General features: G+C 39.7%; 1 protein-coding gene and 1 pseudogene across 2 annotated transcripts; both read right to left on the bottom strand.

The window, feature by feature from the left end:
• Nucleotides 1–250: 250 nt before the first annotated feature.
• LOC106426299 lies at nucleotides 251–4,728 on the bottom strand (annotated as a pseudogene). Its single transcript, XR_002656636.2, has 6 exons — nucleotides 4,390–4,728; nucleotides 4,226–4,278; nucleotides 3,484–3,692; nucleotides 3,223–3,393; nucleotides 3,000–3,119; nucleotides 251–2,917 (listed from the first exon to the last, which is right to left on the bottom strand). The product of XR_002656636.2 is annotated as an FT-interacting protein 1-like (transcript).
• LOC111197904 (nucleolin 1-like) lies at nucleotides 2,812–3,401 on the bottom strand. The gene is made up of 3 exons (XM_013867024.2): nucleotides 3,223–3,401; nucleotides 3,000–3,119; nucleotides 2,812–2,917 (listed from the first exon to the last, which is right to left on the bottom strand). Exons 1-3 carry the CDS (start codon nucleotides 3,399–3,401, stop codon nucleotides 2,812–2,814), a joined length of 405 nt encoding a protein of 134 aa, XP_013722478.1.
• Nucleotides 4,729–10,850: the final 6,122 nt, after the last annotated feature.

The raw sequence follows: 10,850 nt of genomic DNA, 5'->3' as shown, positions 1-10,850 counted from the left end.
CTTAGGATGTTTGTAGACACTTGTTTAGCTCATTATGACCATTTGATTAACCTCAAGGCCATGGTCGCTAAGAACGATGTGTTTCACCTCATCTCTGGCGCTTGGAAAACTCCAACCGAACGTTGCTTCTTGTGCCTGGGAGGTTTCCGCTCATCTGAGATCATTAAGGTAAATCTCTTCTTTATTTACACTCTTCTAATTTTTATATATGTGTTTTCTTATGCATTTTATCCTTTCCTTCTACTTGTGCTACACCCTCACACAACTTAAGATAATTATAAAATTAGCCATCGTTTAGTAGGAAGTGTCTAAATTAGTCATGATGATATCGTAAACTTAACTAATCAATGTGGATCATTAGATAATCCTAAGTTTTGGATTTCTACTGAAAAACTGATCACCATATTAAATCATATCTTATATATACTAGATTAATCCACATTCCAGAATTCAGTCACTGAACATTATCAAATTCTGTGGATTACGTGAAGAAATATATTATTATGACTAAAATAGAGCTTACAAATAAATATAATTTTTTGTGCATAGAATACTACTTTTTAACATGTGCATAGAATATAGTACTTACGACTTTATCCAATTAACATAAATTTTTGCTTCCCCGGTTTTATTTAAAATATCTTTGGTCTTTAATTCTATTAGAAGACGGTAACGTATACGTATAGTAATAATGGATAAGACATAAAAGAAGACACCAAAGTATAGTGATTTTGTTGGACGAAGTATATGGAGTTTATATGTTTAACGCCAACCTGTGTGTGTATACATGTCCTTATATTAATAAAAAAAATGTCCTTGTATTTAGAAAACTAGTAAAGGATACAAAAATACTTTATAAGAAAAAAAGAATTCGTCCAGTTGTGTGATTGCGAAGTATTTCTAGAAAAGTTTAGGTTTTGGCATAATGTAAAAGAAAGTGTGTCTGTTTTGGCAATGTCTTAATCTTATGTCCCTTTTTAATGAAAACAAAAAGCAAAGAAGAGATTTTAGGTGTCGTAGCTAGTAGCTTGTGCATGTACACTGAACACTGACTGTTTCCACGACGAGGCAAGATTTGTTAAAAGAAGGCAGCGGCTTGTCGGTCCTAATTCTTCTACCTTGAAGATGTTTAATCTGAAGTCCTATGATTAATGGAGATGAATAGAGATAGTCTTATAGTGATGTTAGTACTGAAATGCTAATTAAGAGGTTGTTGTGAAACTATTTCAAGCGCTAGAGATATTAACCAGCTGTGTTACATTCTAGTTCAGGTAATTGTGTGTGTTCCTATCGGCCTCTAGGGTTGATAATCTGATCCTTACTTTACCTATTCTTGAATCAACTTTTGCTCCATTGTTTGACAGTTATCAAACACTCCAAGTGTAATGACAGTACAAGGATCATACACTTCCCACATGTACTGCTCATTCCATTTAGGGCTAAAGCTCTCAGTGATGATTCTAGTCCTGACCCACTTTAATTTGTCCACATACTTAGCAACACAGTAAGGATCTGTTGTCGCTTTACCGTCTTTAGTCTTCATCGGTGAAAGCCCTTGAGCACTCATGCTACCTACTTCAAGGATACCTATAGGGTTCTTCCATAGTTGCCTTGCCGTGGGTCTCACGTCACTGATGTAAAGAGTTGATTCGTCCATTATATGGTACCCTCCTTCAAGAAAAACTCGCAGGTGAATGCGGCTAGAGAACTTGAGCCTCGTGTCTCTTGTCTCCTTCCAGTGCCCCAAACCCAAAATTTTGGAGATTTTACCATTTGGAATGAACAGCTCTGTGGTCTAATATTTTCTCAGACGCATTCAACGGTGAGATCAGCCTCCCCATGACTTCATCTTTAGCTGATGAAACCTTGTTTTCGACCGTCAAGAAGAACTGTTCTTCAAATGGCTCAGCAGCTACAAAGACTAGATAGGATTCATGGTCTTGTTAGCAAGGGCATAATTTGGTTTTCAGAATCTGTTTCCCAACTTGAACCTTAACAAAAGCTTGAGGCGGTTGGCTCCTATCACTAGGCTCAACATCTTGTGCTTCAATCACATTAACCCGAAGATAGATACCACAGTTTTGGAGATACATAGACCTTAGACCTAACGCTTTGAACACCTTCTCCCTGAACAGAGTAAGCATCAGGAAACGCTTTGTCAGCTTGCGTCCCAAGCCAAACTGCCCCTCTTCTTGGTTTAGCCACGGTGAGCTTCTAGTCTATATTGTACCATTGATGTGCAAGTGGACTGACTATCAGGAGGAACTCTAGTAGGAATCTCATGCATATCAAACACGATCTTCCCTATAGTAACCATCTCTTTATCTCGCACAAACACTTCAACTGCTACTCGTTCGATGATGATCCATCCACTTCCTCCACGTTGTCCTCCGTGTGGCCATTCCTCTCCAAGGTCTGGTTTCATGTCTTTAAGCTTACAATCTTCTTGGCTCTTAGCTCCATCTATTGCCGCCATGGTTTTAGGTTACCTTAAACCAAATGGATCTATTACTAATGCTTCAAAAGTGCGTTAGGCGTTCAATATAAAAATAAGATTGATTGTTGCTATGAAGAATCTAAAGAGTAGGACATTGTTTGAATACAAATTGAAGGGACGTAAATGCTTGAAGAAAAGGACAGGAAAAGGGTTTAGACTACTAATAAAATCACAAAAGAGTAATAATAAAATAAACAAAACAAGGTAATAACAGTCATATACAATATTAAACTAGTCTTATTTTACCCAAGTTTTCAAATTTTTCAAATCAACCACAACAAGTAATAGTTTCATGGCTAGTCCGAGCGGCTTCTTCAGGCTTCGCGCGCGACGGTCAACTTGAACCCTCCGAGGATGGTTCCATGCAACTGGACAGCTCGGTGCACGGAGCCTAGCCCATAAAGGTGGACGAGGGCGCGGCTGCAGATACAGCAAGAAAAGCATTAAAAAAGCGCTTATTTTTTTTACAGAAGTAATAGAGAGAAGTTGAAAAGGTTGTAACCTGTCGAGGATGAGGATGTCCGTGATTTCGCCACAGGAAGCGAAGTGCTTCCTCAGAGCACTCTTGAGATCTTCTTGAGGAAGAGAAGGGTCATATCCCGTAACGGATATGGCTTCGCTTCTACAAGAAAAGAATATACATTGAGATTATTAATTAACGATCATCAGTTTCAAATAACTGATCAGAATCAAAAATAAAGAGAGAAATCAACAAAGAGGATTACCTGCTCCTTTGGAAGTCTGCAACGTACTTTGCAGCTCGAGCGGATGTAGTCATCCCATCAGTAGGCTGCTCAATTGGCGAAAGAGTGAGCTTCCTTCCTCCAACTTCACTTCCATCGAGAAGTAAAGCTCTCTCTTTCGCCCCTTCTCCGCGAAGGACAAGGACGCAAGGACTTGACATGAATTTATCAGTTAATTAGAAGTGTTCATTTCAAAATAATATCCCAAAAAGAAGAAAAAGCTAAAAAAAAAATATTACAAACCTGATGAGCTGCTTTGTCACGGGATCTATCTTGATCTCGATGTGTCCACTTCTCCGCAGGTTTCGAAGAGACGTTGCAAAGAAGTGTAGAGCTCAACAGGATCACCCGAGGTGTTGAAACCTTCAACACTGATCCTAATCTGGCTCTCATGGTAATCCATCAAGGACTTCATGTTCTCGACGAACTTATCCGTATCACCGTCCAAAGTACTGTGACAAGAACAGCACATCTTATTAAATACACATATTCCAAACAACATAATGAACAAGACGAACACAAAAGACAACATCTCACAAATACAAAAGCGATCAACGTCACGTTACTTTACTACAACAACGTTAATAAAATAATTGGGACAAGCACAAAGGTATCTCAAATAAAGCAATCAAAATTTCAAACGCACACACCAAGCAACCCAACTTTGCTGATGAGGACAATAGAGCAAGACATCTCACAGATAAGCAAGCAATCAACGTTATTGTAATATAACGAGGACAAGAACAAATCTTACGGATACTACTCTCAAACACAAACTTTACAGCAATAATTGAGACAATATTATCAGCTTGACATGAACGAGATATCTCACAGGTACAAAAAGCCAACAAAGACACAAATCTCAGACACACAAACAAAGCAACCAACTATACTGCAGCAATAATTTAGGACAATATTATCAACGTGACATGAACCGAGACATCTCACAGATCACAAGAAAGAAAAAAAGCAATCGAACTTTTACCGTTGTTGTTCTGATTCAACTGGAACGGTACGACTGTATTTCAAGGTCAGACCCTAGGGTACAAGAAGAACAATAAAATTAAAAGAAACCATATTCATTCAGAGAAAATAAGAACATTATGATAAGGAGAATAAGAAGAGGAAGCAGAAAAGATGATTACTTACTTCGATCCCGGATCTTTCCATCTTAGATAAGTCGAGAAGATAGAAGACTTTTTGCTAGGGTTTCGAAAGCGGCGTTGTATTTTTTTTTTAATCAGGTTTTGATAGATTATTGTAAATTAGATGCGGTGGGGAAGGTTTTTATATGTCTCCATGCATGTACCCTCGTTTAGGGTACAACCGTCATTTCCTTTTTAATAACGATTGGGCCATGCAGGCCTAAACTATAAGCCCATCCCAATAACGATTGCCATTGCAGTAACAGTGATGAACGTTTGGTATATTTTGATTTTTTAGAACAATGTTATTTCCAAATGTCGTTTTCATTAGATAAATATTTGGTTAGTTAATTATTAGAAGTTACTCAAAAAAGGAAATATATAGGTTTATCATATAAGGCATGATCATAATTTTGATAAGTGTGGGAACTGGGGGACTGTTGTTCTATTCACACACGAGTCACAGAATTTCAGGAAATATGCGGTCAAATTTTGCGGTAAACCAGAATTTATGGGAGCGGGAAATAAGCGCACACACACAATTGTTAACGGAGTTTGGCCAATGTTGCCTACGTCTCCGGACCTGCTACAGATCTTTTATTATCAACCAGAGAAATTTTACAAGCTCACAACTCACACCCCGATCCCAAATACACTAAGAAATTACTCGTAATTTCTTAAAGAAGTTTTTTTGTGAGAAAAAAAAATGTTTTTTTTTTCTTCTTCTTCTCTTCTCTTCTCTCGTTCTCTCTCTGTTTTCTTGTTTTGGGATGATTTTCCTCTTCACCTTACGTTGAGTATTTATAGAAGAAGCTTGGGGAGTAGGTGGACGTAATTGTTGACAAACACCTCTTTCACCGTCCAACTTCACCGTCCAACTTCACCGTCCATCACCGACCAACACAAAAAACGTGTTTCTTTGACTAACAATCTTCCACTTGAAGACTGATTTCAATCTGTCTTCACACCTTGATCAATGTAGCAGGTCTCCCCGACTTGTTACTCCAACAAGCCAACTGAGGTTGCACACAACCTCAGCTTGTCATACGGCACGACCTTCGTCAACATGTCTGCCGGATTCTTGCTTCCTGGGATCTTCTCAAGCACCAACATTTCATCTTCCAACGTTGATTTGATGAAATGATACCAACGATGTATGTGCTTCATCCGAGCATGGTAAACCGGATTCTTTGCGAAATCGATGGCACTTTTACTGTCACAGTACAACACACCTTTCCCTTGGTCATGGCCTAGCTCTTCTAGAAAAGACTGTAGCCATATCATCTCTTTTGTTGCCTCCGTTACAGCAACATACTCAGCTTCACAGCTTGATAGAGATACAATTTTCTGCAACTTTGAAACCCAACAAATTGCAGTACCGCCAAAGGTGTAGACATACCCAGTTGTGCTCTTCGTGCTGTCAATGTCACCTCCATTGTCAGCATCAACATATCCCTGCAATCCCGTCTTAGACTTCGTGAAACATAGCGATAAACTTGGATTTCCTTTTAGATATCTGAAAATCCACTTAACGGCTTCCCAATGTTCCTTCCCTGGATTGCTCATAAATCTGCTAACGACTCCCACTGCATGTGCAATGTCTGGCCTTGTACATATCATCGCGTACATCAGGCTTCCTATAGCAGAAGCATATGGAACTTTATCCATACATGCCATCTCGTCTTCCGTCTTTGGAGACTGTTCTCTGGATAACCGAAAGTGACTTGCCAGGGGAGTACTAACTGGCTTCGCGTCATCCATGTTAAACCTCTTGAGGACTTTCTTCACATACTCCTCTTGTGATAGCTTAAGACCTTCCTTGCTCCTACTGATTCTCATCCCTAGAATCTGTCTTGCTTCTCCAAGGTCTTTCATCGCAAACTCTTCTGAGAGTTTCGTCTTCAAGCTATTGATCTCGTGCAAGTCTGCTCCTACTATCAGCATGTCATCGACATATAGGAGCAATATCAAGTAGGACTCTTCAAGCGTCTTGAAGTAACAACAGTGGTCAGCTTCACACCTCAAGAAACCAACGCCTTTAATAAAGTTGTCGAACCGTTTATACCACTGTCATGGAGCTTGTTTTAAGCCGTACAAACTCCTTTTCAGCTTGCAAACAAGGCTTTCCTTCCCTTTGATCTCAAAGCCTTCGGGTTGCTTCATATAAATTTTCTCATCCAAATCACCGTGAAGAAATGCCGTCTTCACATCCATCTGTTGAAGATGCAGATCTTCTTGTGCTACCAGCCCAAGAACCGTTCTAGTGGTCACCATCTTGACTACAGGAGAGAAGATTTCGGTGTAGTCAACGCCTTCTTTTTGTTGGAATCCCGTCACAACAAGCCTCGCTTTATAGCGCTTACTCCCATCAGTTTCTTCTTTTATTCGGTAGACCCACTTGTTATGCAATGCCTTTTTCTCCTTAGACAAATCTGCTAACTCCCACGTGTGATTGGATAACAACGAGTCCATCTCGTCGTTCATTGCAAGCTCCCACTTGATCGACTCATCAACTTGCATAGCTTCCTCATAACATTCAGGCTCGCCTCTGTCTGTGAGCAGAATGTAGTTGAGCGATGGAGAGAATCTTACTGGCTTTCTGATGATTCTTCTTGAACGTCGTAACTCCGTTACTGGTGTACATGGGACCACTTCAGAATCATCACTTTCTTCAGCCTCACCACTCTCGTCTTGAGAGATTTCTTCTTCTGCCGTTGCAGTATCCTGTGGCAACTCCGGTGTCAGGATATCTTCTAAGTCAACAGCTCCAGGCTCTTTCTTCTCCGAGCCTTCTCTTAGCTTATCCTTGTACAACGCTTCTTCGTTGAACACAACATTCTTGCTGCGGATGATCTTCCGATTTTCATCATCCCAAAACCGGTAACCAAACTCCGCGTTACCATAACCGATGAAGTAACACTTCTTAGACTTCGAGTCAAGTTTACTTCTTGCAGCATCATCAATATGAACATAAGCTAAGCATCCGAACACCTTTAGATAAGAAAGATTTACTTTCTTTCCGCTCCAAACTTCTTCAGGGATCTTAAATCCCAACGGTACAGACGGTCCTCTGTTTATTAAGAAGGCTGCGGTATTGATTGCATCTGCCCAAAACGTCTTTGGCAATCCACAGTGCAATCTCATGCTCCTTGCACGCTCATTCAAGGTTCGGTTCATCCTTTCCGCTATTCCATTCTGTTGAGGCGTTCCAGGAATAGTCTTCTCCATCTTGATCCCATTATCAGCGCAATATCTCTTGAACTCGTCGCTGATGTACTCTCCACCATTATCAGACCTTAAACACTTCAACTTGAGATTCGTCTCAATCTCAACCATGGCTTTCCATATTTTGAAAACCGAAAACACTTCATGTTTGTTCTTCATGAAGTAAACCCACACTTTTCTTGTGGAGTCATCGATAAAGGTCACATAGTAGTACGAACCTCCCAGCGATGCAACAGGAGCGGGTCCCCACATGTCAGTGTGCACCAGCTCTAACTTCTCAGATTTTGGCTCTCTTCCTTCTTTAGAGAAACTAACTCGTTTTTGTTTCCCAAGGATGCAACTTTCACACATCTGATGATCCACCGTCTTCAGATCCGGAAGAGCGCCATTTTCTACCATGAGTTTCATCCCTTTCTCACTCATGTGCCCCAACCTACAATGCCACAACTTGGTATGTTTGGCATTCTCGACAACAACAACAGTGTCTTGATAACTCGTCGTCATATAAAGAGTGCCTCTTTTATGACCTCTAGCCACCACCATGGAACCTTTCTTGACTCTCCAGGCTCCACCACCAAAATTAACATCGTGGCCCGTATCATCAAGTTGACCTACTGAGATCAGATTTCGCATCAACTTTGGCACATGTCTGACCTTCGTAATCTTCCACACACGTCCGTCTGACATTTTCAGGTTGATATCTCCAATACCAACTATGTACAAAGGTAATCCATCAGCAAGATATACCTTTCCGTAATTTCCCGCAACATAATTCTCCATAATGTTATGGTGCGGTGTGGTGTGGAATGACGCTCCTGAATCAAGAACCCATGAATCGACTGGGCTATAAACATAAGATATTGACGCTTTGGTGGTACTTGTAGCTGCATCCCGAGCTTCAATTTTCCTCGGGGAATCAACAGACACTACCAATGCATCAGCGATTTCACGTGTCACTACATTGGCTCCGCCTCTAGTGTTGTCTTCCTTCTTCGGTGGTGCTCGGCAATTCTTCTTAATGTGACCTGTCTTTCCACAATTCCAGCACTCTGCAGGCTGTCGGAATTTGGACTGACCCCGTCCATTCCTTGACTTCGATCTGCCATTACTCCGGTTATTTCTATCTGGGTTTCTCCCTCTGTTTTCCACGTTGAAAGCATAGCTCGTTGATGCCTCCCCAGAGTCTATCCTTCGAACTTCCTCAGCAAGGATACGATCTCTAACATCATTGAATTTGAGCTTTTGAGTACCCACAGAACTACTAACCGCTGCCCTCATTGGCTCCCAACTATTTGGCAGAGATGCCAACAAAATCAGTGCTCGCACTTCATCTTCAAACTCGATTTCAACTGATGACAGTTGGTTGACAATCGTGTTTAACTCGTTCACATGTGCGGCAACCAGGCCACCTTCTTCCATCTTTAGATGAAAGAGTTTCTTCATGAGAAACACCTTATTGTTTGCCGAAGGTTTCTCATACATATCAGAGAGAACTTTCATGAGCCCTTCTGTGGTCTTCTCCTTCGCAACGTTGTGAGCAACGTTTTTCGACAGTGTTAACCTTATAACACCCAGAACTTGTCTGTCAAGGAGCTCCCACTCATCCTGATCCATCTTCTCAGGCTTCTTGCTCAGCGGTTGATGAAGCTTCTTTCCGTACAGATAATCTTCAATTTGCATTCTCCAAAATGCATAATCTGTACCGTCAAATTTCCCAATACTGTGCGTCAAACCGTCTTCGCCTCCCATCGTTTCTGGAACCACCGTGTATTAGAACACCTACGTCGACAAACCGATGTTACCGACAAAAATTCACTATTCACGAATTACTGTTCATGTGAATAGTAACTCCGCAAAAAAATTGACCGATCACCGTAACTCAAGCTCTGATACCAGTTGTTAGGAAATATGCGGTCAAATTTTGCGGTAAACCATAATTTATGGGAGCGGGAAAGAAGCACACACACACAATTGTTAACGGAGTTCGGCCAATGTTGCCTACATCTCCGGACCTGCTACAGATCTTTTATTATCAACCAGGGAAATTTTACAAACTCACAACTCACACCCCGATCCCAAATACTCTAAGAAATTACTTGTAATTTTTTAAAGAAGATTTTTTGTGAGAAAAAAAAAGTTTTTTTTTTCTTCTTCTCTTCTCTTCTCTCGTTCTCTCTCTGTTTTCTTGTTTTGGGATGATTTTCCTCTTCACCTTACGTTGAGTATTTATAGAAGAAGCTTGGGGAGTAGGTGGACGTAATTGTTGACAAACACCTCTTTCACCGTCCAACTTCACCGTCCATCACCGGCCAACACAAAAAACGTGTTTCTTTGACTAACACAGAAGACAGAAGTTACATTTCGAATAATGATTTTACTGATTGAAATAAATAGTGATCGGACATTTATCTTCCATGAAATTGACTTGCGTTATTTATTTCTTTTGAAGTTTACTCACCTCCGTAAAAGTAAAAGTAAAAGCTGAAGAGTGAAAAGTTTCAAGAGGTAAACTAAATGTAGCTAAATTATCTATTTGCATACGTTGAATAAATGAGACGGACAGCAAATAAGTTATACAAGTTAAAAAATTATCTATTTCGGACGTTGAAAACAAGAGTTTCTTCTTCTACAAGTAAACTAAAATCATTACTCAATAGTGATAAAAATCTGACTCGTGACTACTAAGTACTAACTGATTCACAATAGTGATCGGCCTTTATATTAAATTAGGAGAGTAGGAGCAATAATATACAACTAGCTACGATTAGATAGATACTAACTGATTACATGTATTGAATCAAAACACTATTGGTATCTTAGCGCTCCAATAATCATTTGATTTTAACATGAACTATCTAATTAAATAATCAGAAAGAGATACACGAGTTTAAGTACTAGATGCAAGCAAAAAAAAATAATGAATGAAGAGTTTGTGGTTAAAATATAGGTTGATATAATGATTTTTGTTTTTGAAAAAAGGATGTAAAAAGTAATGTTCGTATGTTGGAAGATAGTTTTTGCGGTAAAAGTAGTTTGAAGAAATAAAGTTTTCTTTGTTAATATAAAAATAACAAAAATCTCTATGTCTGTTCGTTGAAAAAACGAGACGGAGAGCAATTAAGGTAAAAGTTTTAAAATTATATGTTTAGGTACGTTGAAAAGAGTTTCCTTCTTCTTAAATTAAACTAAAATCCAAAGTTCCATTACTCATAGTGATTGATATCGACTACAAACTGATTC

The sequence above is a fragment of the Brassica napus genome, chromosome C3 (assembly GCF_020379485.1).
Source record: "Brassica napus cultivar Da-Ae chromosome C3, Da-Ae, whole genome shotgun sequence".
Classification (NCBI taxonomy): Eukaryota; Viridiplantae; Streptophyta; class Magnoliopsida; order Brassicales; family Brassicaceae; genus Brassica; species Brassica napus.
This window is presented reverse-complemented; position numbering and strand designations above follow the sequence as displayed.

Bases quoted from the DNA above. Each gene is read 5' to 3' on its own strand.
- LOC111197904 (XM_013867024.2), bottom strand. From the start codon at position 3,401: ATGTCAAGTCCTTGCGTCCTTGTCCTTCGCGGAGAAGGGGCGAAAGAG. The intron at 3,120-3,222 runs GTAATCCTCTTT...CTTTTCTTGTAG, and splicing joins GCAGACTTCCAAAGGAGCAG to AAGCGAAGCCATATCCGTTA. The intron at 2,918-2,999 runs GTTACAACCTTT...CTGTATCTGCAG, and splicing joins GACATCCTCATCCTCGACAG to CCGCGCCCTCGTCCACCTTT.